This window comes from Hylobates moloch, unplaced genomic scaffold, assembly GCF_009828535.3.
Source record: "Hylobates moloch isolate HMO894 unplaced genomic scaffold, HMol_V3 SCAFFOLD_14, whole genome shotgun sequence".
In the NCBI taxonomy this organism is placed as follows: Eukaryota; Metazoa; Chordata; class Mammalia; order Primates; family Hylobatidae; genus Hylobates; species Hylobates moloch.
In genome coordinates, this window is record NW_026652289.1 from 68179122 (window position 1) to 68206314 (window position 27193).

The 27193-nt window shown below is 40.5% G+C and overlaps 1 protein-coding gene across 1 annotated transcript in view; it reads left to right on the forward strand.

Annotated features, from left to right (window-relative positions):
* RORA (RAR related orphan receptor A) overlaps positions 1 to 27193 on the forward strand; it is a 729290-nt gene that overhangs the window by 541085 nt on the left and 161012 nt on the right. Inside the window, exon 2 of the mRNA XM_032175265.2 lies at positions 7629 to 7658. Within this exon, the coding sequence (XP_032031156.1) occupies positions 7629 to 7658 (30 nt within the window). The remainder of the gene's footprint in view (positions 1 to 7628; positions 7659 to 27193) is intronic.

Consider the following 27193-nt stretch of genomic DNA (forward strand, 5'->3'; position numbering starts at 1 on the left):
TTGGTTGGTAAAAGAGCTGAAATATTATTGCCGAAACAGCTCAACCTACACTCAAATCGAACATAAAAGAAACCTCCCATTACAGTATTATTAATGTTCATAATTAGTATATCTAAATGATTTTTAAAGGCTTTTTATGCAATTACAAAATGTTTGATTGTCGTAACATTGCTAATGCTTTGATGCGTTCCACGTGTTGTCCTTGGTCCCTGCAACCCTGGCACATAATTTATTTCTCTTTTGAGTGAACTCTAAGCATTAGTGTCCATTAAGAATTTTTGAAACAAAGTCCAAAGATTACTTGGAGCACTTTCAGTAATATGTACTGATTATCATTAATAGTTCTTTTGTCCTAGACAAGGACATTGTTTTGTAACATCGTTTTGTTTGGCGAGGCCCTACTCGGGCTGTGTTCCGGATCCACCTCGTGCATAGATTTTCTTTTTGACTATGTGTCGAATGGAGCAGTCTCCTGGGACAACTCAGGATTGAGGAGGAGGGGGACATAAGGCCAGCACAAAGTGATATTTTTTCTTTAGAAAACAATTATTAGCTATTCAAAAAAAGAAGCCTAAATTCCAGGCCTCGTTTCTTAGCTAGTGTTCATGCACTGCATATAAATTTGCCATTTTAACTGCTAGCTCCTCACAATGAGGAAGTCAAAAAGAAGTAAGGAGAGCACAGTGGATCCAGGAGAGCACAGTGGATCCAGGAGAGCACAGTGGATCCAGGAGACTACAGCCTTTGCAGCATTCTTGTTGAGAATGTGGCAGGGAGTGGGTTAAGTGTTTGGGTTTTATTTGGAAAATTCTTTCCTTAGCTCTCCAATGCTGCCTTCCTGGATTATCCCGTTTAATAACAGGATTAATGGGTTTTGCCTATCCCCAATCAACGGTTGTCTCTCTGTTTATCTAATATAAAGTGTATTCACAAGGTGTATGCAATAAGAAACATACTTTAGTAGGAAAGAGGTACTATATCCTGTGCCCCACGTGAATTATCTTACATTTTACTATAAACCTAGTCCTAAGAATTTTATTCCCATTTTATAGAATAAGAAAAGAAAGGCTCAGAGAAGTTAAGCTATTTGCCCAAGCTCTCATAGCTTAAATAATAGGTGTCTTCTTTAACTCAGACATCTTGCAGGGAAGGAGAATGAATCTTGTGAAAGCCTTCAGATTTGGAGCCCTCCTTTTCTAAGAATTAAAAGAGGAGTCAATGTGCAAGCCTGGTGCAGAGACATGAGTTGGGCCAATTCAAGACTTTGTTCATTATCACTCAACACATCGCTTCTTCCCTGCCACATTCACTTGCAATGTAAAAATATTGACATATATTTAAAATAAAAGGAAATCTACATGGCATGGTTTTGAGTGGTTTGTTTGTTTGAGATGGAGTCTCACACACTCACCCAGGCTGGAGTGCAGTGGCATGATCTCAACTCACTGCAACCTCCACCTCCCAGGTTCAAGTGATTCTCCTGCCTCAGTCTCCCGAGTAGCTGGGATTACAGGCACCTACCACAACACCTGGCTAATTTTTTGTATTTTTAGTAGAGACTATGGGTTTTACTATGTTGGCCAGGCTGGTCTCAAACGCCTGACGTCATGATCCACCCACCTTGGCCTCTCAAAGTGCTGGGACTACAGGCGTGAGCCACCATGACCATCCTGTTTGTTTTTTAATACTAACACAGAATTTTTTTCATGTTTATAATATCTATCTCAAAAGTTGTTTTCTCGTTGCAAAGAGGACAAAAGAAGACACACAGGCTGAATACTAGCAAAGTGGCAGAGTGACATCTTTGTCAAGTCTAGAGGCTTGTCCAGGATGCAAGGCCTCTGGAAATGCTAGTTTGGTAATTGCCAAATTTGGGGAGAGGAAAAATGCCACCTCTTACTAAAAAAAAAGAAAAAAAGGTAAAATTAACTGGATACCCAGAAAATTTCCTAAAAACCAAGAGACAATTAGAAGTCCGTCAAGAAAGTTCACTGGTCCAAGATTTGGCACTGATGGGAAATACCAGCTTACATTCCTGAAGTGCTCTGTTCTGGGTGACTATAATGAAACTTCCCTACTGATAACCATGGCAGGACTAAATCTGTGATATTTTCATGACATTTCCTCTGCTTTACTTTGAAGCATGGCCAGTTAAAGAGAGTCAAGCATTCTTGCTGTATTAGAAGCCCAACTTTGCTTTGGACCAAATATTTATGGGGCCTTTTAGCCCTCCTGGTTTTAGGGGTTTAATTGGCAATTTAAAACTTCTGTCATATTGTTAAGTTAGAAATTGTGCTCAAGCATTACCTGGAAATCCGGAAATACACCTGCCGTGTGTGTGTGTGTGTGTGTGTGTGTGTGTGTGTGTGTGTGTGTGTGTGTGTGTGTGTGTGTGTGTGTGTGTGTGTGTGTGTGTGTGTGTGTGTATCTGGGTAAAATAGAAGGAGTCTTACATCTTTATCAAAAGGTGCCGTTTTTCTCTAGCCTGGATAATTTTTAAAGATCGCCCAAGAAAAGTGCATCTTTTACTTATATAACCTTTTGTGGGCACTGCCTTTTTTCTTCTTTGGTTGTTAAAGGCAAGAAGAAAAAAAGTTTCAGGGGGTTACCTTTGATTATGAGCTACACTGGATTTCTTAGGGTGAGAAATAAATCTGACAGCCTGTTGCTTGGAGAGATGTGGTTTGGTCTGTTAGCTTGGAAGCAGGGCAAGGAGCCACTGGTTGATGAACTGCAAGGGAAATTAAGAAATCATGATCCCAGCGCTTTGGGAGGCCGAGGCGGGCGGATCACGAGGTCAGGAGATCGAGACCACGGTGAAACCCCGTCTCTACTAAAAAATATAAAAAATTAGCCGGGCATGGTGGCGGGCGCCTGTAGTCCCAGCTACTCGGAGAGGCTGAGGCAGGAGAATGGCGTGAACCCGGGAGGCGGAGCTTGCAGTGAGCCGAGATTGCGCCACTGCGCTCCAGCCTGGGTGACAGAGCGAGACTCTGTCTCAAAAAAAAAAAAAAAAGAAATCATGATGGCTGGGCAACGTGGCTCACGCCTTTAATCCAGCACTTTGAGAGGCTGATGCGGGAGGATTGCTTGAGGCCAGGCATTCAAGATCAGCCTGAACAACATGGCAAGACCCCTATCTCTACAAAAAAAGTAAAAATTCTCTGGGCATGGTGCCACATGCCTGTAGTTCCAGCTACTAGGGAGGCTGAGGTGAGAGGATGGCTTGAGCCTGAGAGGTCAAGGCTGCAGCGAGCTATGATGGTGCCACTGCACTCCGGTTCAGGCAACACACTGAGAACCTGTCTCGAAGAAAAAAAATGTCACTGACTACCTCATTCTGCATATGAGAAAACTAAGACCCAGAGAAGCTAAATTATTTGCCCAAGTCATCCACTGTGTTCACTTTGGGCTCAGGGTGTATGTGTATTTTAGATTTAGAAACTTGGTTCCACCCCGTCATTCACCACAACTCTATCAAGTCCCTATCTCTCTAGAGAGCATTACCCTGCTCGTGGTCTGTTTGTGAATCTCTGAGGAAGGATCTTGGTGTTCTTCCCAGTCATTTGGAAGTGAATCAAAACCTGCACAACAGCTGGACTTGGTTCGATGCCCTTCGGTAGTAGGGACCAAAGTCCTTGCCTGTGCTGATCAGCAGCCCACTTGGATAACGCAGCCACTTGCTAGTGAGTAGGTCGCTTCCTTTTGTTTATTTTTTTAAATTTAAGACTGGGTGTCACTATGTTGCCCAGGCTGGACTTGAACTCCTGGGCTCAAGCTATCCTCCTGCCTCAGTCACCCAAGTAGCTGGGATTACGGGTACCCACCACCATACCAGGCTCTTTCCCTAGACTTTAGAGAGTGAAGAGAATGGAGCTTGGGATCTAGAATAGAGTACACTTACTTTAGGGAACTTGGTTCTCTGTCTCGTGCTCTCTTCCATCAAATATGAGGATATTTTCTAGTCAGAGTACTTGATCTGAAAACCAGAGTCCTAGGCCATGAGTCAGTATGAAACTGAGGGACATCATGAGTAGCAATGGCATAGCTTTCAGTAGCACATGGTAATTCAGTTTGGTTAAACTATGTGAGTTTCTCACCCGTTACCAAAGTCATTTGTGTCACACTTCCCAATTTGTAAAGCTCTTCATACATCCTTATTTCCTTTAATTTTCACAACAGTCTTTTAAGTGTCATCATGATTATATACAATTTTAAAAACCAAGAAATTCAGGACTAGAAAAGTTAAGTAACTTTCTCAAGGTCTCTCAACCTAGAAGCAGGAAAATGGGCTATAAACGCAAGCTCAGGTCAGCTTGACTCCAGATCTAGTTACCTTAAGAGCTGCCTTTATTCTTGGATTCCTCATTAGAATTAGAATTATTTGCCTCCTTGAGACTTATTGTAGTTTATCTTTAGTAAGCCTGATTCTCCCAAAAATCTTGATTCAGAGCTACTGCTGGAGGTAGCACTAGGTTTACATACGAGTTTTTTTCTGAAGGCCTTTCTCCTTCCACTTGAGGAAAAACACTGGCAATGTATGACTGCTATGAGCTCACTGAGGATGAACTCTCTCCCTGGTGAGAAAAACAGGAATCTTGTAACCTCTAGGAAAATGAGAAAAAGAAAAGGGGAGACCCATCCCTCATTTAAGCGTGAGAAAATGGCTGCTGGTAACAAACCCAGGCACACATGCCTGCTGCGAATGAAGGCCTAAGGCGGGCAAGTGTGGGTAATTCAGACAGCTGGATTCCTGGCAGAATACTATGTTTTAGAATATTCCGGAACATTCTAGATTCAATTCAAAATGCTCTTCCAGTAGTAGGGACTGTGGTTTCTATGTGCTTGCATCAGCATCTGAGTACATCTTTCACCCAACCTCAGGATGAGTCTTCCTGGTTTAAATATGGCTGAGGGCACTCTCATAGGTTTAAATTATTTACAGAGCTGACTGCTGAGTGGTATGCTCCAAGGAGTAAAACTTTTTTGAGTATTTACTCTTTTGAGGGTACATCTACCCTAGCGTTTTTAAAGATTTGCCATGAGTGTACTTCCAGTTTAATATAACTTTCCACAGAGAAATGTTTTATTATGCCAATTAAACTTCCCTGAGCCTCAGTTTCCCCATCTGTGAAATGAAAAGGATGTTTTCTGCTTTTTTTGGTACTTCTATGGAATCATTTACTGTGAAGTACTAGAGCTTCTATGGAGAAATTAGGTTTCAGAGGAACAAAGAGAATTCCAACACATTTTCTGATTTTTTTCATTAAATTTGCCTTTTGTGTGTTTGTATTGTTTTTGTTTGTTCACTTTCTCTAGGGAAGTAGACTTCTGTCTTGAGAATGGCTAAGTTAAAAAAAATAAATATCATGCACAGTCATATCTCCATAATTAAGCAGTTGTAATGCAATTTTAAAAAATATTGCTCTTGTGTCAGGAGTGTGTCTTCTAAGCTTTTCTCCATAAAAATGTGTTTAATTGATTGGTATATCTTCATTGGCTATAATAAATATAATTTACATTCTTCTTGTATAGGTTAAGGCTGCCATATAAAATACAGAATGCACAGTTAAATTTGAATGTAAGATAAACTACAAATTAGTATCAGAAATTCAAATTTTACTGGGTAGCCTGTATTTTATCTACTAAATCTGGCAACTCCAATATAAGTGTAGCTCCCAGTTATTTATATTGATTATTAATTGACAGTTAAACAAAACTGAGGGACCGAAAGATTGTGTTGTTGCCAAAGTCATGCTTTCCTCCTGGAGACAGATAATGAAAAGTTTTAGCTCCATGCCAGCTACTGCGACCTCCAAGATCAAGCAGCTTTCTTGGGAAGATTTTCAAAATCTGTTGTCAATGTAATCGTCATGAAAATATTTGATGAGAACACTGCATCACGCTGTATAATAAATTTAAGTAGAAAAGTCAAAGCAGTGGTATTTTCATCAGGCCTTTGGATGTCAAGAGAAAATAGTTCCACACTCAGCGAATATAGATAGGTCTGTTTTGGGCTGTATTAAATCCAATTGTGTGGAGGTTTTGAATAATCAGGAGAGACAGCCTAAGCACTTTCTCTTCAAAGTGATTTTACAGAAAGCACTATTTCCTAAGGAAAATACACATATAGCTCTCATAATGCTGAAAGTGCACTAATGTATCAATTTATTGGTGCTGGTGTCATGAGCTGGAGTTGCAAATTGTATTCAGATTTTAAACTTTACTCCCTGCTGCTGCTGGGGGAAGTTCTCTTCCCACGATAAAGGTTATTTCAAAAAACTTCTAGAACGCTTTTGTAGTTTTCATGTGAGACGGTCTTCAAGGATTTTTTTAGAAGCTTCTAACTTCCCTTTGTGAAGCCAACTCAAACATGATTTAAAAAAAAAACAAAAACAAACAAACAAAACAATAGTTTTCCTCAATAAAAGTTGCGGGGTGGGGGAGAAGAATTTGAGTTGGGCTATGTAATTTCAGCTTCCCCAAATAAGTCCTTTGGAAAGCGTTGGGGGGAGCAAGTGTGTGATTTTGGTCTTAGCTCACAACTTCGGAACCAACTTTTTAAAAAATGTCTGCCGTGGATTTTCATAACAGATTTCTTCCCCGTACGACATGTTCCCTAGCTAAGTAATAGGTCTGAGGTGGCTGCCAAATTTTGCAACAACCTTTACTTTCCAAAGGAGGGTTAAATGGTTCCCTTAATAACTTGAAAGAAAAAAAAAATTCAAGGTTTACCACAGTTCTTAGTCACAGGCTGAATGTTTTCAACAGTTTTATGACTTTGAGCCTACTTAGTCTCAAGAACGTCTCCCAAGAAGAATGCAGCATAAAGGATTCAAAATGTAGTAATTCTGAAATGGAGATAGTGTTGTTTGCATCAAAGCATACGTTCATTCAGGACTTCTGTGCCAAATGTTGCTTAGTTCTATTTGTCACCTGCTACCTATAAATCATCCTGAAATATCAAGGGTGCTGACTCATGAATCGCTCATGTTTTCGTAGTTTGTGTTCATACATTTCATTCAGTTGTGTTTCAACTGTATGACACATTTGGGGGCCATTTATAGAGAAGTAGCAGTGATTCCCTTTCTGACCTTAATGAGTACAGACACATAGGTACATTTGGTGGATGTATTTCCCCTTCACCATTAAAAGTTGTGCTTCATGGGAGGAGGAAGGGTCGTTTTCATTAAAGAGTAAACACAGAACCAATGGCCATAGCAAATCAATTGCTGTGTTGCTCATCTTACCTGCTCAGGCAGGCTGGCATTGCTCTCTTGTGCCTTAAGTCTTTCCCACTCTGCCTATAAACATGATTGTCTCCCCTACTTAAAATAAAAAATAAGAGTCTCCGCGCGTCCTTTTTAACCCTGTTTAGTTATTGTCCATGCTCCCCACTTTTACCACAGAACCTCTTAAACCAGGAGGTTATGGTCGCTGCCACATCATTCACGGTTGCATGCCTTTGGGGTAGGTCTAGTGACACTCCTGTGCAATATTAAAACTGGTCTTGCTTCCACATCCCCATCTGAACTAAACGCCTTCCTGAGCACACTGGGAATGACGGACATTCAAAGCAACACACATAGGGCACTTTCTAACCTATGTTATTGTTTCTTCTCTTCCAGGTATCTCAGTAACGAAGAAGACACATACATGTAAGTAATGCATTTTTTTTCTGTCCAAAGTTTTCTGAAGAGTTGGAATTCGCATATGTCTGGCTGCTGTGACCCTTCAAGTATAAACTAATGTTTCAGCTGTGATCCATGGTCAACAGAGGTCATTTTTTTTCAATCTGTAGTGGTCGGAAGTGGCACATCTCCACCTGTTTGTACTGAGTGTGTGTTGAAGAGAGAGGCTAGAGACATATTCTGATGAATTCCAGTGTTTCAAGCCATGAAGCTTTAGAAAAATCATGGAATCTAGCCAGGAGGATCAATTACTTACTGATCACCCTTATTCTAGATCCTTCTTAGAAGAGCTGGTATGTTTCTAGGAAACATCACCTTGATTTCTTTTAAACTTTGGTCTCCTTTTCCTCACCACTAGTTCACAAATTAGGCCGTTTCGTACTCATGTCTGTGGAGCAGAGATGCTGACTGGGAATAGAGGCGCTGTCGCTCGACCACGGGCATGGCCTGCGAGGGCCCTGATAAATGGCATCGGTAGTTTGATGTGGAAACGTGTGCTGGATTTATGCTCTGTATTCATCCCACTTCTCAGGTTCAACTGCTTTCATCAGTTGCCTTCATTTGAACTACACCATAAGTTACAAACTCACGTCAATGTAAGGTGTTGTGATTTGCAATCTGAGCAATGATGTTTGACTGTGCCTTGAACCTCAGGATGAAACAAGACATCATTGATGCAGGCAGTCAACTTTCACTGTAATTGACCAGCATATTATTTAGGCTTTGAATTAATGGTGTCATTAGAATTTGATGACTATTTTAGACCACGGATACGTGCTACCTATGAGATACGTTTGGGCATTCTTCTAAGGCAAGCAGTGGAGATATTTATGGCACAATACAGGGACAACAAGGATGTATCCCCCAGTTTTTCCTAATTATGCTTTAAATTTTTTTATTTCATGTGAAACGTTTGGGGGAAAACATCTGTATTACATCAAAGTAGTTTATCTTGTGCCTCAGTTGATTCTTGAAATCTGCTCTTGGGTTTGTCTGTCTGTCTATCTGTATTTGTAGAAAACAAAAATGAAAAAAAAAAAGAAAAAAAACAAAAAACGTCAAATTGGATGAGAAGTTGCCTGACTCTGAGGGCCCTGTCCTGCAGTCTCTCCACGTGGCTCTCTCATGGCCTTCAATGGAATGTTTGCTTGAGGAACAATGAAAAGGTCAGGCCCGTACTAGACACATGATCCGGATGGCACCTCCATCTCTCAATGCACAGTTCCAGTTGGCTGTCCCTCCATCAGGGTAGTCTGTGACCCTTAGCTTTTTGGGGGTTGTTTTGTCGTTGTTGTTGTTCTTGTTCTTGCTGTTGTCGGTGCATAATTGAGCTCATGATGACTGAGAGATTGACAGTGCAGGAGACTGAAGTCCTCTGTATATCCGCAGGGCAGGCATGGTACAGAGCGCTTCCTTGCACAGCCTTGCCCATGAGCTCGTCCCTGGCCCGGAGGGACCCACTCTAGAGGTGGTAAGTAATTCAGTCTTTCTGCTAGCTCAGTCCTGGGCCTCTCCCCAACAGGGGCTGATGATTGTGCCTACTGTTTATGGTGGTTTGGGGTATGGACTCCTGGCCACCTGGCAATGTACAGAAAGCTACTGACCATTTGCATTATGACTTGGCTCTTAGATAAGTGGACAAAACCACTACTTCAGCTCCACTGGACATGAAGAGTACATCTCAACTAATAAGATAACATAGACAGAGATCTAGATGTTACCTAGTATACAGACAGTCCATATAAAGAGAGACATTCGAGGAACTGTCATCCCTGAGAATAATTTTCTTGGGCTATTGCAGAAACAATAACCTGTGGTGGAGTTTAAATTCATGGAGGGACTTAGATGACAGCATGAGAGTGGTGGCTAGAGAGGAAAAATTGGTGTTCTAATAACAGACACTTGAACCAGGTGGGTCTTTCCACAAAGGCTTAAAGAATTTCATCAGCTATACTGGCTTTAATGCAAAATCAAGATATAGCCACACACGGTGGACTTTGAGTGCCTTTCTAACTGTGAAAATCGGCAAGAAAATTCTTAGGCATTAAGCTTGAAGTCAGTGTAGAAAGACTTAAAGCTCCTTTTATATAATGGACAGAAAGATTTGGATCAGAAATGATATTGTTTTGGTTGATGTTTACTTTCATGATTTGGGGGAGAGGGCCCAGAATAAAAATGGCCAAATGACAAAATTGGAAAGAATAGCACCTGAAAACACAGTTGACACAAAACTTTACACACGCCAAGGAGAAACTGAATTGTCCAAGTTACATGTTAGTGGAAGTCCTCCGTGCCACTTGAACATGGAGATTGTTTTTGTCACCCAGCTCAGCAGACAGCCCATCGTATTTCTGATCTTAGCATCTCCACAGGGGCCCACAGCTTGTGAGGAGAAAGACAATCAATCAGTTTTTTCTCTAATAACAGTCACCCAAATGACTTCTTCTTTAGCATTTGTTGAATTTTTCTTGAAAACTGAACTGTCCTAACTTGCCTATACGTTTTTTTTTTTAAGATGTTAAATTCCAGCTCCTCTTAAATCATCTTGACATCTGTTCTTCAAAAAGTTCCACTATCAGTGAAGTGTATGAATTCATTTTTGTACCATCTCAAAACTTCCATTTTTAGCCAGGGTCCTGGAAACCTTAGTCAAGACTTGACTACATAATCATCGACAGCTGAAGTCACCCGACATTAGCAATTTCAATCTTGATTTCCTAACTGCCCTCACGGAGAGATTGTTCAACTTATAAATTAATATGTACAGCTGCAGAATATATTATCAGACCAGAGTGTCAGCTCACAGGTACGCAAGACAGAGGTGCACATACTGCAAAATGAGCCTGAATAGTTGTGACACCAGATAGTATTTTAGTCCACCTTGTTATCTGGAAAGCACAGGTATTGTTTCTTTAAAAAAATAAATGTTTTGGGTGACTTGAGCCAGAAATTCCCATGAAAGGAAATTTGATTGTTAAGCTTCAGAGGAGTCCATGGACATAGTCTTTGGAGAACTCAGTTTCTCCTAAGTTCCTGAGAAGGGTACCTTAAGTGTTTGTTTTCTCTTTAGTTGGCCAGTGGGAGAAGACAAAGCTTTGGGACTTCTAATGCTTCTCATGCCCAAATTGTTCAAGGAATTCTTATATTTGTGATGTTCTTCAATTGTTGATAGGAAATGTTGCTGTTGGTTTTTGGTGTGCAAACATAAAAGAGAGTTTTTAATATTAGATCAATTTTACACTGTGGTGTGGAATTTCAATTTAATTTTCATGGGGATTATATAGCATATGCATTTGGTTGGACCCCTTCAAGATTGCTTTGCTTTGGTATTTCACAAGTTTGTTCTGGTCTCTTTCCTGCTGAAATAGCCACCATGCAGATAAGTATCATTTTCTTGGAATCAGCTGCTGTCTTGGTTTTTATTATTTGCCAAGGACAACGAGTCATTCACTCCTGAATTCTTAATCTAATTCTTCTTGGATAGTTCTGCGTTCACTACAGTGTTACAAGAGGATAAATATGAGGTGAAAAGATGCAACAAATCATCCTAGCTCTTTCCAGCTACTGGAAAGTTTAGCATCATGGAGTCCTAACCTTAGAGGACATATATCAGACAGCCACCACAACGCAGACCCTAAAGATATCTGGTAGGCCCCTGAACCGTTTCCAGAGGCATCAGACCATTGCTACTTCCTTCTGTTCTCATCTTGTTTACAGTCCTTGTACCTCTTGTCCTAGCCTGACCTGCCTGCTTTCTCCCACACTGGGGGACAGATACAAGCTTCTGAAAAGTGCAGGTTACTCAGTTAGGAAAATGTGTCAGTTTACTCCCAACTTGAGTTGTTAATTTTCCCCAATAAAAACCCAAACAAGATATGCTTCTGAACCTTCTGAAATATTTTTGTTTAACATGAATAGCCATTAAAAGGTAATCTAGTACATTTTCAAATGTTTGATTGCATCAGGCTAATACCTACAATATAAAATTAAAGCACTGTGTTATTTATAAAAAGATTTAGTTCTCAATAGTAAAATATTTTAGCACAAATCAAAATATTTCTTTGAGAACTAATCTTTTGCATCCATTTTAAAAAGTGTTTATTGCAATCATTTAAAATGGAATAGGTTAATGTATTCACTTTTCACCCCAGAGACTTGGCTTTGAATTTGACTCAGAGAAAATTAGTTTTGAGGCCTCAACCTCCTCTCCACAGGCATTTGTTGATATCACAAATTGAACCCAACAAGTTGTCACAATTGTTGCCATTTACTCAGGAGATCCAAAAACTAGAATAACCTTATTTTCTCATTGTTTTTTCCTTTCCTTGAGGCCATACTTTTTTATTGTAGACTCTTAGCAACCCCAAACTTGGGGCTCACCCACATTGTCTTCACAGTCCAGGAAAACTCAGGAACCATTCTTGGCAAAGCTAATGGAAGGTGCTTTGGTGATATAGTTAGTAGGTTTCCATGGCAACCCATGTGACTCACAGTGTGACTCAGGGCAGTTATAATTTCAGTTGCTGGCAGGGTGTTCCATTAGGACAGATGTGAGAAGAAGCCACGCCGAAGTTCTTTTGGTAGGGCTTCATCCAGATCCTGTCTGCCCATTGACAAATAGTCAGGAAAAGGGATAACCTAGTACTCACAAAGTAACTGGAAGATTCATCGCTTAGCTTACCAAGGCTACCAGCTATCTCAGACGGTAAGCTTGCTGGCAGTGGGTCATGACTAAAATACAGGTGCTGGCCTCTTAAAGGGCTAATTAAGGGACAACTACTCATTGAGGACCTACTCTGCGCTGACAGGCTTTTTACCTTCCAGGCGTTTACAGACTAGTTGTAAGTAAAGACTAGAGGGAGACAAGATAGGGGATAGGATGGGATAGAAGTACATAATCACATAAAACAATCTGAAAACACAAATGCCAGGTGTACCAGTCCCATAAGTCAGCTCATAACTGGAAAACAAACTAAGCTGGAAGTATGGGAGAGGAAAAGAAAACTGGAGAAAACATCCAGGATTCTCATATTGTGATCCAAGCATAAAATAGCAATAAAGCGAAAGGCAAAAATTTAACCCTGGGTGCTAAAACCTATCCCCACTGCTCATCTCCACCCATTCTTACAGAGCAACATCTATTTAGTTTCTTCAAGATCAGCCAGTCTGAGAAAGTAAAAATCCCTCTGTACTGTCTGGAAGCATTTGCCTTGTTTAGAGTCAGCCCGCTCAGCTAGAGCCAAGCCCTCCTAAGCTTAACAGGATTTCTCTGTCTCATCATATTAAAAATAAATGGACTGCACTTGGCCCTGCCAGTCAGTTCTTCCAAAGTAGAAGATTTGCATAGTCTTAAAGCCCACAGTTCATGGTGAGGACCTGTGAACTCCATAGAAAAACTGAATAGTCACCTGAGCATTTCCATCCCAACATCCAGTTGATTCAAGTTTGCCCAGTTAGTAGACTTGAGGTTCATGAATTGCATTTGGAGAAAAAGTATTTGTATTCCCACTTCATAACATAGGTTCCAAAGGGTGTGTTGAGGTGGTGATTGGCTCTTTAAAATCCATAATCACTACCAGGGAGAAAACAAAAATGCCAAGCCTACCAGGGATTGGTGTGGACTTGATAGACTTATTACATACTTGATAAATGCTTAGTTAGACATGATTAGATTGATTTTTAAAAAGGCGCTAGATGTCTGTGACATAAGTTTGCATTATGCTTAGTTTAATATTGACAATAATAATGGCAGAAGTAATAGCAGTAGTACCGTTACTTGTAGTAGCAGCAGCAGCAATAGCAGGAACACCATCTACCAAGCAATTTGAATATTCGAAGCATTATGTTTAATGCTTTACGTGCATTATCTCATTTAATCTGCTCATCAGCTTTATGAGCTTTGTGCTGCTTGCACCCGCATTTTAAATAGGAAAATGTACATGAGAGACAAGTAACTTAGAGAAGTGAAAAACCTTGTTAACTCACCCAGCTGGGCAGAGCCTGGAGTCAAAACAGAGTAGATTGCCCCCTTGTGCGCGTATAAGAGCCACACTGTTGTCTGCAGTATCAACATTAACTAATACTTGTGGGGCACTCAGTGCTAGGCACTTCTCTAAGCACTTTCTAAGTGTTCATTTATTTATCTTTACTGCAACCTTGTGAGGTAGGTGTTGCTACTATCCCCACTTTACAGATGAAAACCGAGGTCCAGGGTCCTAGAACTAGCTAGTATGTGGTGGAGCCAGGATGTAAAGGCAATCCCCAGTTTAAATGCTTTTAAAATGAAGAGCTTCATTTTTCAGAGTGGTTCTTCCACTCTAAAGTATAGGAAGAAAGCCAAGTGCAACACAGTCATTCTTACAATTGACCCAGGTTTCCTTTTACCTTACAGCTATGCTACCTCCATAGGCTTCTAAGCTTGAAGAACAAACTGATTATAAGAAAGGGGAATGTTATTCCTACTATGTGAAAAAAAGTATTTAAACGAAGTAGTCTACTGGAAACTATACAGCCTTCTTACTTTATTATTTTTTTTAGAAAGGGACTTGGTCTGTTGGTCAAGCTGGAGTGTAGTGGCATGCTCGTGGCTCACTGCAGCCTCAACCTCTTGGTCTCAGGAGATCCTCCTGCCTCAGCTTCCCAAGTAGCTGGGACATGCTCAGCTAATTTGTTTTTTATTTTTAGTTTTTTGTAGAGACAGGGTCTTGCTGCCTGGGCATGGTGGCCCGCCCCTGTAATCCCAGTACTTTGGGAGGCCAGGGCAGGCAGATCACCTGAGGTCAGGAGTTTGAGACCAGCCTGGCCAACATGGTGAAACTCCATCACTACTAAAAATACAAAGATCAGTCAGGTGTGGTGGCACACACCTGTAATCTCAGCTACTTGGGAGGCTGAGGCATAAGAATCACTTGAACCCGGGAGGCAGAGGTTGCAGTGAGCTGAGATCACGCCACTGCACTCCAGCCTGGGTGATGGAGTGAGAGTCTGTCTCAAAAAAAAAAAAAAAAAAAAAGAGAGACAGAGTCTTGCCATGTTGCCCAGGCTGGTCTCTGAACTCTTTAGCTCAAGAGGTCCTCCTGCCTCAGCCTCCTAAAGTGCTGGGATTACAGGCGTGAGACACTGCGCCTAGCCAACCTTCTTACTTTAAATGACCATTACTTATCTTTTTAACAATTTAACTTAGTTCATCAAAGAACTGATGTCTACTTGATGTCATACAACACAACTGATTCCATAATAAAACAATTATTCAAAGTGGTTACTTCTGCTTCTAGGACAGCTATGTACCCCACACTAGTAATAATACATATTTCATACAGCACACACCCATCTTCCTCTGAAGCAAAGCCTTTAATGGACATTAATGACATTTATAATAAATTTATACTTTTTTGTTAGACCAACTTAGTAATTCATTTATAACTTTCATTACCACAAAGCAGTACTATGATTCAGGACACAGTGGTTTCTTTGACACCTACCCAAACCCAAAAAAACCCTGGAAGCTAACAGAATGCTCAGGAAACAGATATATATATATATATCTATATATATATATATCAATGGGATAGATAAGAAAATTAACATCTAGATTTTGAGGATGTTTAAGCATATCTGAACTTAGGACTGGATTCACACTTATATCAGCTTCTTTCTTTATTGCAATCTGTGTGCAAAAGAATAAAAACGTAGAAGAAACAGAGATGTCAATGTGTTTAAAACAAGAAGAGAGTGATCACTCTACATTAACTTTCATGGATGACACTAAATTTTTTACACTGATTTCTTTATCAATTCTGTGGCCAGGAAGTTAGTGTATTTGTAGTCACGTGGCCCTTTGGATTATAATTGACATCCACATCTATACATTATAATGACGAAGATTTTTAAGCTATTCAATTAAATGTTTTCCTTTGACTGCCAAAATCCCTCGCAATGGAATGTTCTCCACCCAATCCACTTCCACTTCTGGGAAAACGTGTTTTTCTATGTAGGAGTGATAGCTCTCATCGCTTCTCGGCCTTTTGGCTAAGATCAAGTGTAGGAGTGATAGCTCTTTCCCTTCTTGATTTTGTATATCTCCTAGGCATCAATTCCAGCTCTTAATGTCTTAAATAGTTAATAGCCAAGGATACTGATTAGAAGGCATATTGAGGAGTGGCCGGGCATGGTGGCTCACGCCTGTAATCTCAGCATTTTGGGAGGCTGAGACGGGCGGATTACTGAAGGTCAAGAGTTTGGGACTAACCTGGCCAACATGGTGAAACCCCATCTTGACTAAAAATACAAAAAGTAGCTGCCTGTGGTAGTGTGCACCTGTAATCCCAGCTACTAGGGAGGCTGAGGCAGGATAATCGCTTGAGCCTGGGATGCCGAAGTTGCAGTGAGCTGAGATCACAGCACTGCACTCCAGCCTGGGCAATGTAGTGGGACTCCATCTCAAAAAAAAAAAAAAAAAAAAAAAAGAGGTAGGATATGCTAGATTAAGGTTTGGATTCAGTGGAAATGCCTTAATCCATAAATCTTTTATTTTACATTTTCTTCTTAGAGGAAAGGGGAAGGAAATTATATGGTGGGCAATCCAGACACCTGTAATATCACGGTCTGAGGAACAGAGGCTGGAAAGTAGACTGCAGTTCATACCTACAGAAGCATAGGGCAGGGAGCCAGGCAGATTTTCTTAGCTTAATATTTTTTAACCCCTGCTCTGTGCCTAACATTGTGTAAGGCACATTGCAGTGTAGGTAATCTAACTTATATTCCTCCCTGTCTAATAGTTTAGTCTGTATCTAGGAGAAAGGACACACACATTTGAGGAACTTTCAGTAATGAAAGAATTGCAGGAAAATGCAGGGCTATGAAATTTTGCCATTTCAATGGCAAAAACCGCAATTACTTTTGCACCAACCTAATAGAGTATGTGTTTAAATGCTGTATGAGTGGGGAACATGTGTGGTGAGCTGAGCTTGCTCTGGAAGGGTAGCAAGAATTAGGTGTCATCAGGGATGATTGTGTAGATCAGTCTGACTGGAGTAGAGTATTAACAAGGAAAAGGGAGACCATTAAGAACAGAGAGCAGGTTTTGGCTTTCTCTCATAACCAATGTGGAGCCACAGGATGTGTGTGAAAAAAAGCAGTGACCTATAAACAACGTTTTTCTGCCACAGTCATTTAGTTAGGGTTATGTGAATCAGATGTTCCCTGCTCCAGTCCCTTCTCTGAACCCAGGTGACATTTTTATCCTCAGATAGAATTTCTTCTGTGTGTGCTCCTGTAACCAACTACGTTAAAAAAAAAAAAAAAAAAAAAAACTTATTGAGAAGGAGAGATCTGGTCGGAAAAGAGAAGGCTCTTCCGATTATTAAAGAAAAAGTACGTTCACGTTTTCTCTAACTCCACGGTGTTAAGTTCTAATTGTAAGACCCGTTCTTGCCATTTCATTAAAATCAGAGGCATGGAATGTGCAGTGAAACTTGAAAAATACATAAGCACTTTGAATTTTGTGGCTAATGGTTCTCCTTGCTTTCTTTCATTCGAGCTGCTAATTGGCTGCAGGCTACTCTGCTACCCTGGGAGCCTCTGTCTTTCCAACCCTTTTAAACTCAGCTACAAATAGCTTTATAAAAATTTAAACCCCAAATTCCAAACCTTGCTCACTCCTTAGGTAGGCAAAGTCAACTGCAGTGACTATTACTTTTTCATCAGCACAAAGAATTATTTCCCTCATGTAGCTGGACAATTACGGTAAGAGGACGACTAAGCATCCTTTTCTCATTGTGGATATTTCTTAATTTCCTTAGAATACGTTTCTGTCGTTTTACTTAAAGAATACCAAGGTCCAGATGAGGCATTTTCATTGGCTGCACGTTCTTAGTCTCCAGTATAATGAACCATATTGAGTTAATTTATCTCTCTTTCTCTTACACCGTGTCTTTTTGTGTCGACAAAACTGAAAATTCACTTTCCCTCACCAAGTTGGGGCGTCGGGATAATTGATTGTTACCAGGCTCTGCTGTTAGTAGACAGGATAACACCAGTGCCTCTAGAGAACAGGTGAAAACTAAACTCTGTCCCCTGAGGCCAATGAAATAGCTGTTTGGTCCCTTGTGTGAAACTTCCTAATAACTTAACTGGGCAGCCTCTGGGTCCCTAGAGGGTTTCTCCACAAGAGTATTCCCTCTCTTTGTTAAGATTGCTTATTAAAAATGATTTTATAATGAAGTTGCCTCAAATAGCAGCTCTTTTCCTGGTTGTCCTTGAAGCTGTGGTGAAGAATCTTAGAGACAACTGTCTAGGGTTTTCCTCCTTGTTAAAAACTTCTCTCTTACCACTCTTGCTCTTGATTTTTTAAGGAGACAAAGTCTAACTGACACAAGTCCCTCTCTGGCTGATTATGTCGCTTCAAACATTGTGCAAGGCATTATTGGTAGTTCAACTTGTCATTCGGGCTCAGGAATCGAACTGATCTACGTGGAGTGAGGACAGTTAAGTCTGCAGCGGGAACAGGCTGTCGGGCTTCCCCCTGAGAGCAGCAGCCAAGGAATGCTGTCGCAAACTCTGCCCCTGACTCTATCAAAACAATGATTTCCAATTATTTTATCTCTTTGGTCCTAGGTTTCTTCTATCTGTAAACTAACCACTTTCCTGCCACAAGAGACTGTCATGAAGAGGAATTAAATTTTAAAAAAAAAAAAAAATAGAATCATACTCTTTGGGCTGGGTGCAGTGGCTCACTCCTGTAAACCCAGCACTTTGGGAGGCTGAGGCAGGTAGAGCACTTGAGCCACAGAGTTCGAAACCAGCCTGGGCACGTGGCAAAATCCCATCTCTACCAAAAAATAAAAAGAAAATTAGCCTGGTATGGGGGTGCATGCCTATAGTCCCAGCTACTCAGGATGCTGAGGTGGAAAGATTGCTTGAGCCCAGGAGTTTAGAGCTGCCGGGAGCTATGATCACACCACTGCACTCCAGCCTGGGTGACAGAGTGAGACCCTGTCTCAAAAACAAAAACAAAAAGAAACAAAAAACGAATTATACTCTCTGCTGCTACCCGTGGCCTGTATAAATTCAAAAACTTCTAATAAAGGTAGGCAATTAGGAGAAAAATCAGTTTATTGTTGTCCACGCCATAAGCTTAACTTCTTGGCTCGCCAGGGCTTAGGTGTGGTGATGTATTTAACATAAAGAATGATAAAGCACCCGGCAGGGAGGCTCGCTGTCAGAAATATCTGCCTCCGATTTCGTTTCTTAGTGGCCAGGCATTCTCAACAAGCAACACAGGAAACAACAAACCATATAAAGTTGTTAGTGACAGATTCAGCTTGAAATATTTTTCTAACTTTAAGGCTTGTCAGGCAATAAACTTGCAGAGCAGAGAACTCAAGGTGTGGCTTGGCACTCCTTTTGCTTTGCAGTGTGAATACAACAGAACACCAACAGTAAACGAGGGATGACTGTGAATCTTTTAGGGAAGAGAGCCCAGTCTTGTCTAGTGGTACCAAGGCTCATTATGTGCTAACACTGTGATAAAAAATCTGTCTTGGCTAAATTCTATTCTCTGAGATGAGGTATATTAGAAAACACCAGCCTTACATTCAGTAATTCCTGCTCCCTGCACAATAAAAAAGAAAAGTAAGGAAAAAGAAAAACTGTGGCTTTCTCTAGAATTTGACTGTGGCCTTCTCTAGAATCTTCTGATTCTACCTCCTTAGAAACAAGGTGGAATCTTCTTATTCAACCTCCTGTAAGGTTCTCTGTCACTTGAGGAGTCTAAATTCTAAGTATGGCATTCAAGGCCTTTTACAATCTGGTCTTAATCTTTCCACTACTCTTTTCATGACTTCTCCCATGCAGGCAGTGTTTGCCATCCGCAATGATCTGTTCCCAGGAGATTCCATGCATGGGCATACCTCGGTGCCTTTGCATCTGTAGTATCTTGTTTGTCCTGGAATGTCCTTCATCATCTTCTGCACCTATAAAGTCTTACTGCTCCATCAAAGGCCAACACGAGTAGCATCTGCCATGCAAAACCTTCTCCAATTCCACCTTAACTGCTGCAGCCCCCACAGTACATTATTAAGGTGACAGTATAAAATGTATTGCAGAATAGTTGCTGTTTATGTAGCTTTGTCCTACTAGATATTCTTTAATTTTTTTGGCTGGGTGTGGTGGCTCATGCCTGTAGTCCCAGCACTTTGGGAGGCTGAGGAGGGAGGATTGCTGAGTCCAGGAGTTCAAGAACAGCCTGGAAAACACAGGGAGACCAGGTATCCACAAAAAAAAAAAAAAAAAATTAAGTAGCCATGCATGCTGGCACACACCTATAGTTCCAGCTACTTGGGAGACTGAGCTGGGAGGATTGCTTGAGCCCAGGAAGTCAAGACTACGGTTAGCAGAGAATGCACCACTGCACTCTAGACTCGACTACAGAGCAAGACCCTGTTTCAAAAAAAAAAAAAAATTATCTTTGTATCCTTGAGCTTAACAGAGTGATCAGTATCTACTATGTGCTCAATTAATACCTGTAGATTTTAAATAAATGTGTCTGTATGTGTGTGTATACATACACAATTTTATGACCAGACACTCTTATCGCTCATTTCAGTTTGGCCAAAAATAATGATCTTTTCATTGTTAACAGCTATAAGAAAGAATAGGCCGGGTACAGTGGCTCACACCTGTAATCCTAGCACTTGGGGAGGCCAAGGCAGACAGATCACCGGAGGTCAGGAGTTCCAGACCAGCCTGGCCAACATGGGGAAACCCCGTCTTTACTAAAAATACGAAAATTAGCCGGGCATGGTGGCAGGCGCCTGTAATCTCAGCTACTAGGGAGGCTGAGGCACAAGAATTGCTTGAACCCAGGAGATGGAGGTTGCAGTGAGCTGAGATCACACCACTGCACAGTGAGACTCAGCCTCAAAAAAAAAGAAGAGAAAGAAAGAATAGGTATTTATTACTTGAAATTATATTGCGAGATTTGCATTATAATAGTTTGGAAACTGATACTATAATTCAAAGGGCTTCTTGACATCCGGCAATTTACCATATGCATTTTGAGTCTCAGTATTAGGGCTACATTTTAGGGCTGATAGGTTTAAAGTTTCTTTCTGCAGTTTGTAAGATTTAAGTCGGAATCTTATCCAGGGGTTTAAAAATACTTGCCTATCTTTCTAAATATGAAGAATGTGTTAATTTTCTGAGTGACCTCTTGAACACCATTTCTTTGCATTATCCATGTAAATCAGACGATCGAATCTATAGAGTAAAAGGTAAAGGGACCACTTTCAGTTACCATTGGCATCTACATTTATGCAAAGTAGGAAACGACCTACTAGAAAAGAGAATTGGCTGACCTTTCCAAGAATGAAGGGTACATCTTGTCAAGGGAAATATCCTGTATTTGTCCAGTCTAGAGAAGAAAAAGTAATCCTAAAATGTTTAATAGTTTCTGAAGTAGATGTCCTGATAATCCCAGATTACTTATTGAATTTTAAGGTAAATTCTGGAAAGAAATGACATTTATTTGTTCAAGGTCAGAACACGTGACTTGCTATGTTTGTCTGGTCCAGCATGTAAGTATGTTTCCTTAATTTAGCAGGAACCAATAATTACAAAACTATTGTCCACCTCATGAGTGGCTGCACACAACCACAGTTTCTGTGCTCTTTTCCTTGGAATTCTTTTAAAAATGTCCTTTAGGCTTCATATGCAGCTTCCTCCCTACTTTTGTTTGTAACTTTTTCTTGAGTCAAAACAAGAGGAGCAAAATTATCCCCTGCAGTATCAATTGCTTGAGTGGAAGCCTTGCTCATAAATGAGAGGATGAGATGTGACCCAATAAAAGAATCTATTTTAATTTTAATTTATTTCCTGGTGGCCTTTTATGCCTCCTTAGGCGATGACCTAACCAATTCTATCTTAACACTGATTTTCTTCTTCCAAGGTCAAAAAGCACTTTGGAATTATCGTAAGAAGAGAAAAAAGTGTCCCTTGCCTGTAACGTAAAGTCCATCTCTTCTTAGGAAATTTAAATCTTACTTTCTCAGCTTCACAATAATTCTTTTCTCATGAGGCATCTATTAGCAAGCTAAATGAGAACAGGATGAAGGAAGAAGATCTTTTAGGCTTCTGAAGTTGATTTTTTGATAGAAAGGCCATCTCTTATGGCCTCCTTCACCCATTTTCTTTCTCAGATGGGAGTCTTTAATAGCACAGTGAGAGGAGCTATCTTCATTTTGTGCTGCTCTTTCACACAGCCAAGTGCAATCAAAGTAGAAGCTGTCCTAGAAGGCCTATGGTTTTGATGTTGGAAAAGGAAAAACTGTTACTATCACACACACATCCTCACCACCATCCTCCTCTCCTCCTGCTCCCACACCCCTCAAAAAAGAGTCCTGCCTGGTATCTCTAAATCAAAGAACTTTCCATGGCCTGATTTGTGGAAGTTACCTAATCCTGTGTATAATTGGGGTGATTTGAGAGACAGGAAGATGTTCTCATTTTCACTAGGGGAGCCACTCAGGGACAGTATCATTTAGGAGAATATGTTTTTATTGCCCTAAATTGCTTCACCTGAGATTCTGTTGATACGTTTCTCTTAGGTTAGATTTCTAACGAACAAAATGACCAATATGGGTCTCATTCTCACAGATTTTCCTAGTGCTTTACCTACTCTTTAGTGGTCAGTGAGTTCTTCCTCATTCTATCCCAGAGTCTTACTTACAAGAATTCTGGAGAGTTGGGTTAATTATGCCACTGAAATTTAGAAGAGCCAACTTCTCACATTCTGTGTATGACCAATCATCTACATATCGTACATGATTCTTCTATTGTTTTCTTTTTTTTTTTTTTTTTTTGAGACGGAGTCTCGCTCTGTCGCCCAGGCTGGAGTGCAGTGGCGCAATCTCGGCTCACTGCAAGCTCCGCCTCCCGGGTTCACGCCATTCTCCTGCCTCAGCCTCTCCGAGTAGCTGGGACTACAGGCGCCCGCCACGACGCCCGGCTAATTTTTTTGTATTTTTAGTAGAGACGGGGTTTCACCGTGGTCTCGATCTCCTGACCTCGTGATTCGCCCGCCTCGGCCTTCCAAAGTGCTGGGATTACAAGCGTGAGCCACCGCGCCCGGCCTCTTCTATTGTTTTCAATGGCAAAGCCTCATCATAAAATTTCTCGTATTGTGGCCAGGTGCGGTGGCTCATGTCTGTAATCCCAGCACTTTGGGAGGCTGAGGTGGGTGAATCACCTGAGCTCAGGAGGTCAAGATCAGCCTGGCCAACATGGTGAAACCCCATCTCTACTAAAAACACAAAATTAGCCGGGTGTGGTGGCGTATGCCTGTGATCCCAACTACTTGGGGGGCTGAGGCAAGATAATCACTCGAACCTGGGAGGCGGAGGTTGCAGTGAGCCAAGATCGCGTCATTGCACTCCAGCCTGGGCCACAAGAGTGAAACTCCGTATCAAAAAAAAAAAAAAAAAAAAAAATTCTCATATTGTACCCTTACCATTAATTTAGCTCACCTTGCAATGCTAGAGTTTTTAAAAAACCTCTGGAACTAACCCTCTTGGCATAAAGGCTAAGTTGGGTCTATCTCACATTGAAGAAAGTGAAGTTCTACCATATTGTGATCTAAAATTCATCATTATGCCCAGCTAATCACTCCACTAAAGTATCCTTAAATAAATGAAGGTATCTTAGCTTGAATTCCCCAGAGAATAGATGCTCAGATTCTGAAATTGGCATACAGAAGGTTTATGGGAGTGTGCTTATAGGGACAATGCCTATAGGGAGTGAGGGAAGCTGGACTGGGCAGAAGGAAAACTTGAACAGTTGCAATATAGGCTTCAGCAGATGCCACAGGGATATCAGAGTGGGGGTGGCCCTTCGGTGATGTACCAAATTGAAGCAAGGGGGCTGCATCTTTTACTCTGCATCAAGCAGCCATTGGGTGCCAGCTGCACCTAAGACAGGGCATAACCTTGGGCAAAGCAGCTCCACTTTACCTAAGGACAAATCTCAGGAAGCAATTCAGCTATGAGCCACTGGCAGTCAACACTCAGGGCCCCAGGGGAATGAGGGCCTCCATCCTAAAGGGAGGGACCTGTGCAGCACACCACAGCATCCACTACAGGGGGACAAAAATGGACAAGAAATTTAGCTTTTATGAAAAATATGTTTTCTTTTATGTAAAATGACACATATTTTATTGCTTAGCTAGGATTTAAACTAATAAAATATATGCTTGGCCTCAGCATTACAGTATACCAGAATTGCAAATACTGAAGAAAAAAAATTTTTTTTTTCTGTTGAATAAGGTTCTTCGTTAGGATTTCTGGTCCTGGAAGCATGCATTATAAATCATATGTGTGTGCAATTCCATATAATGTTTTATTTTTCCACAATGGACATTCCAGAGCGTTAACACATTTTTCTCAATTATAAAAAGGAATAACACATTTCCAACCATTTGGGCTCACATGAAATGTATTCACATAGGAACAAAAAGAATGCCTGCAAAGAACTAGTTATACATATTCCATGTTACTTTTTAGATTTTGACAGTTTGCTACTGTCTAATAATTGAGATACAGTATCTGAAATATTTTTGCACGGCCTATTTATATGCATAGCAAGTCTCTCTTTTTAGTGGTTTATGAGACTCCACCCTCATTTTGCCCGTTAGCAACTACTTGCAAATTAAGCCAGAATTAAGTAGGAGATTAGTGGTGGCTGTCAAAGATGGGAACCATCATAAGCTAATAATACCATCCCCCAACTGTTGTCATATGAGAAAAAGCTTCTCAGAAGTTTAATGATAAAGCATAAAATGAATTTTAGTTTCATTCATCAAAATCCCAACATTACCTCTGACTTCCATTTTACTTCTAAGAATGGGAGATCCCAATAGGAGAAAATAAATCCAAGCCATCTTCATAGAGTGTGGTCGACTGAGGGAAAGAGGTTAAGTGTTTCCACTCTTTGGTTCAATATACATCTCCCTAACACAGACCTCAGCATTCTAAAGTCCCAAGTTTTTCTTCATGCATTCGTGGGATTTTCACAGTTCAAAATACCCCTGTTCCCTCTGGGACCAGAAGCTCGAGACACCAGGTAGTTCTGGACAAGGGCTTCTAGTTTCACAGGTGCTGAAGTTTCAGAAAAATATCTGAACCTCTCGGGTTCAGATGGAGTCAGGGTTTATCTAAATGGAATTAAATCTTCCATAGCTTTCCAGTGTTTAGTTCCCATGCCTCTGCCTTGGAAAAGAGGGGGCCCTTTCAGGTTGATAGTGAAGTTAATTGAGATTGTTCTTCCCCTTATTCAAAGAGAATTAATAGATGGGAGAAACCCTTTACCTGGTCTCAAAGTTTCCATGGTTCCAACAGCTTCCACCTGGGAAAATCCCCAACCATTCTTTTGGAGATCCCTGTGTCCGAGTGAAAGGAATTCTGAAACTACCCACAGACATCAGTGGCAGCTTGATCAGTCTGCCCTGGGTATTACCATAATAATTACAAGGTCCCAGGCAGATAGCAGCTTTTTAAGCGGCAAAATCACTGGTAGGACAGTGTCCTGTAACTCACTCTTGGGCCAGGAATCCCATGTATGCTATATCAAGTAACTCATCTACATTTGCCATTTTACAGATTGTGCCTGGCCCAGCCCATCCGATTGCATGCCTTGTGCAACTGCACCACTTCTTTATAACACTTGCTGATAGTACAAATTACAGTGATTTTTTTATATAAAGGTAGCTAATGAGCTGAAATGTAAGGTAATTGCTATTTTCAATGGACAGGATGAATCTGCTCTTTAATTTTTTCCTGAAAAAAAAATAACTCCTCTATTTTTTTTTTTTTTTTGCCAGAATTTCAGTGAGTGATTCACATTACTGTCAATTACACGCCCTTATTATGGATTACAGCCACTAGGCAGCTGTCCAGGAAAACACAAGTCTGAAAATGCTTCTGTTTTAAGAAAATTAAATTCATGGTTGCTCCTCCTGTGGGCATGTGCAGCAGGCAGGAAGCCTCCACTTTCTTGCCAAGGAAAGGGATAAGGCCTCTTGCCTACTTTATCTGAATTAAATAGCCACTCTGACATCTTGAGATCTTGATACCAATGCCCAGATGTAGGGCTTGGTTTTGGTTTCTAAATAGTTTTTTTTTTTCTTTCAGTGTGTGTTACAAAACACAGACTGGTGTTATAAAACAGTATTTCTGGTTATGAGTCACGGCAGTGCCTGTGTGTTACCAGAGAGGCCTCATGGAAGCTGAATGGAGAAACTGTTCGCCTCCCTTCTTCCCAAAAGTCAGAGTTGACAGTTTGAGGCTCCTAGCTCTGTTTTCAAAGATGGTCTCGTTGCCGCCATGTGCAGGTAGATTTCTTTTTAAGGTGCAGGTGAAACTACAACTGAAAATGCTATCTGTGCTGTTAGGCTGCTCCACAGTCTAAGAAATCCAGCTTTTATATGGGCAAAATAAAAGCTGCTAGAGTCTGTCAGATGTATTCTTCCTAGGAATGGTGTAAGATTTAGCGAAATATCTTTAAAGCATTCCATTAAGGTTGCCTAAATCATTTATGCATTTGGGAAAACTGAGAATTACTTGAGATTTTTCCAGTTCTGAGTCTTTAACTACATTTATATCTGATTGATAGAATAAGACACTTCAAATAATATTGCAGTGAAGCTGACCTGCACATTATCTATGTTCCAGATACATTGTGTCTAAGTAATGTTAGCATCTAAAAGAAATATTTAAAAGTCAAAGGATTGTGAATTGGGTGAAATCAGTTTCACCTCTTAGCTTGTTTAGATGCTGATTCAAGCCAAAAACTGAAAGAAAAAAAGTTTTTAGATGATTGATGAAATTTGAATACTGATTGGTTCTTTAGATGATAGTAAATACTTTTTTAATATTATCCGGTGTAATACTGTCATGGTAGTAGTTTTTTAAAAATCCTTATTAGTTGAGAAGAAGACTGAAGTAGTTATGGATGAAATGACAAGATATCCAAGATTTACTTTAAAATGCTCCAGAAAGTAAGTATGTTGGGGAGGACTGGGAATAAATAAAGCCAGAGTGATAAAATATTGTTTTAGCAGGGGGATGGGAACATAGTGGTAGATTATGCTATTCAATTTTTTTACGAACTCAAAAATGTTTGACTGAGTTCTTTTTTTCACCTCCTTGTTGTCTGTGATTTATAAGATGATTATTTTTACATCTGGGGTTTGATCACTTTGGGTAATTAGTATGTAGTGAGAAGGACATAACAAGGATGAGCATATCAAGTTCAGGCAGTCAATAATGATCTCTTCAACTATATAAAGTGTATGCATTGCTATGTAAATTACGCATTGATTGTTAGCATGCAAGTAAGAAAAGTTACCTTTTATAATAAGGTTGTCTGACCTTCCTTTCAGGTAGCGAAAAGATGCAAGCATTACCTGCTCTTGTTTTAAATTTTTTTTCCATGTTTTCATAGTCATTAAGGCC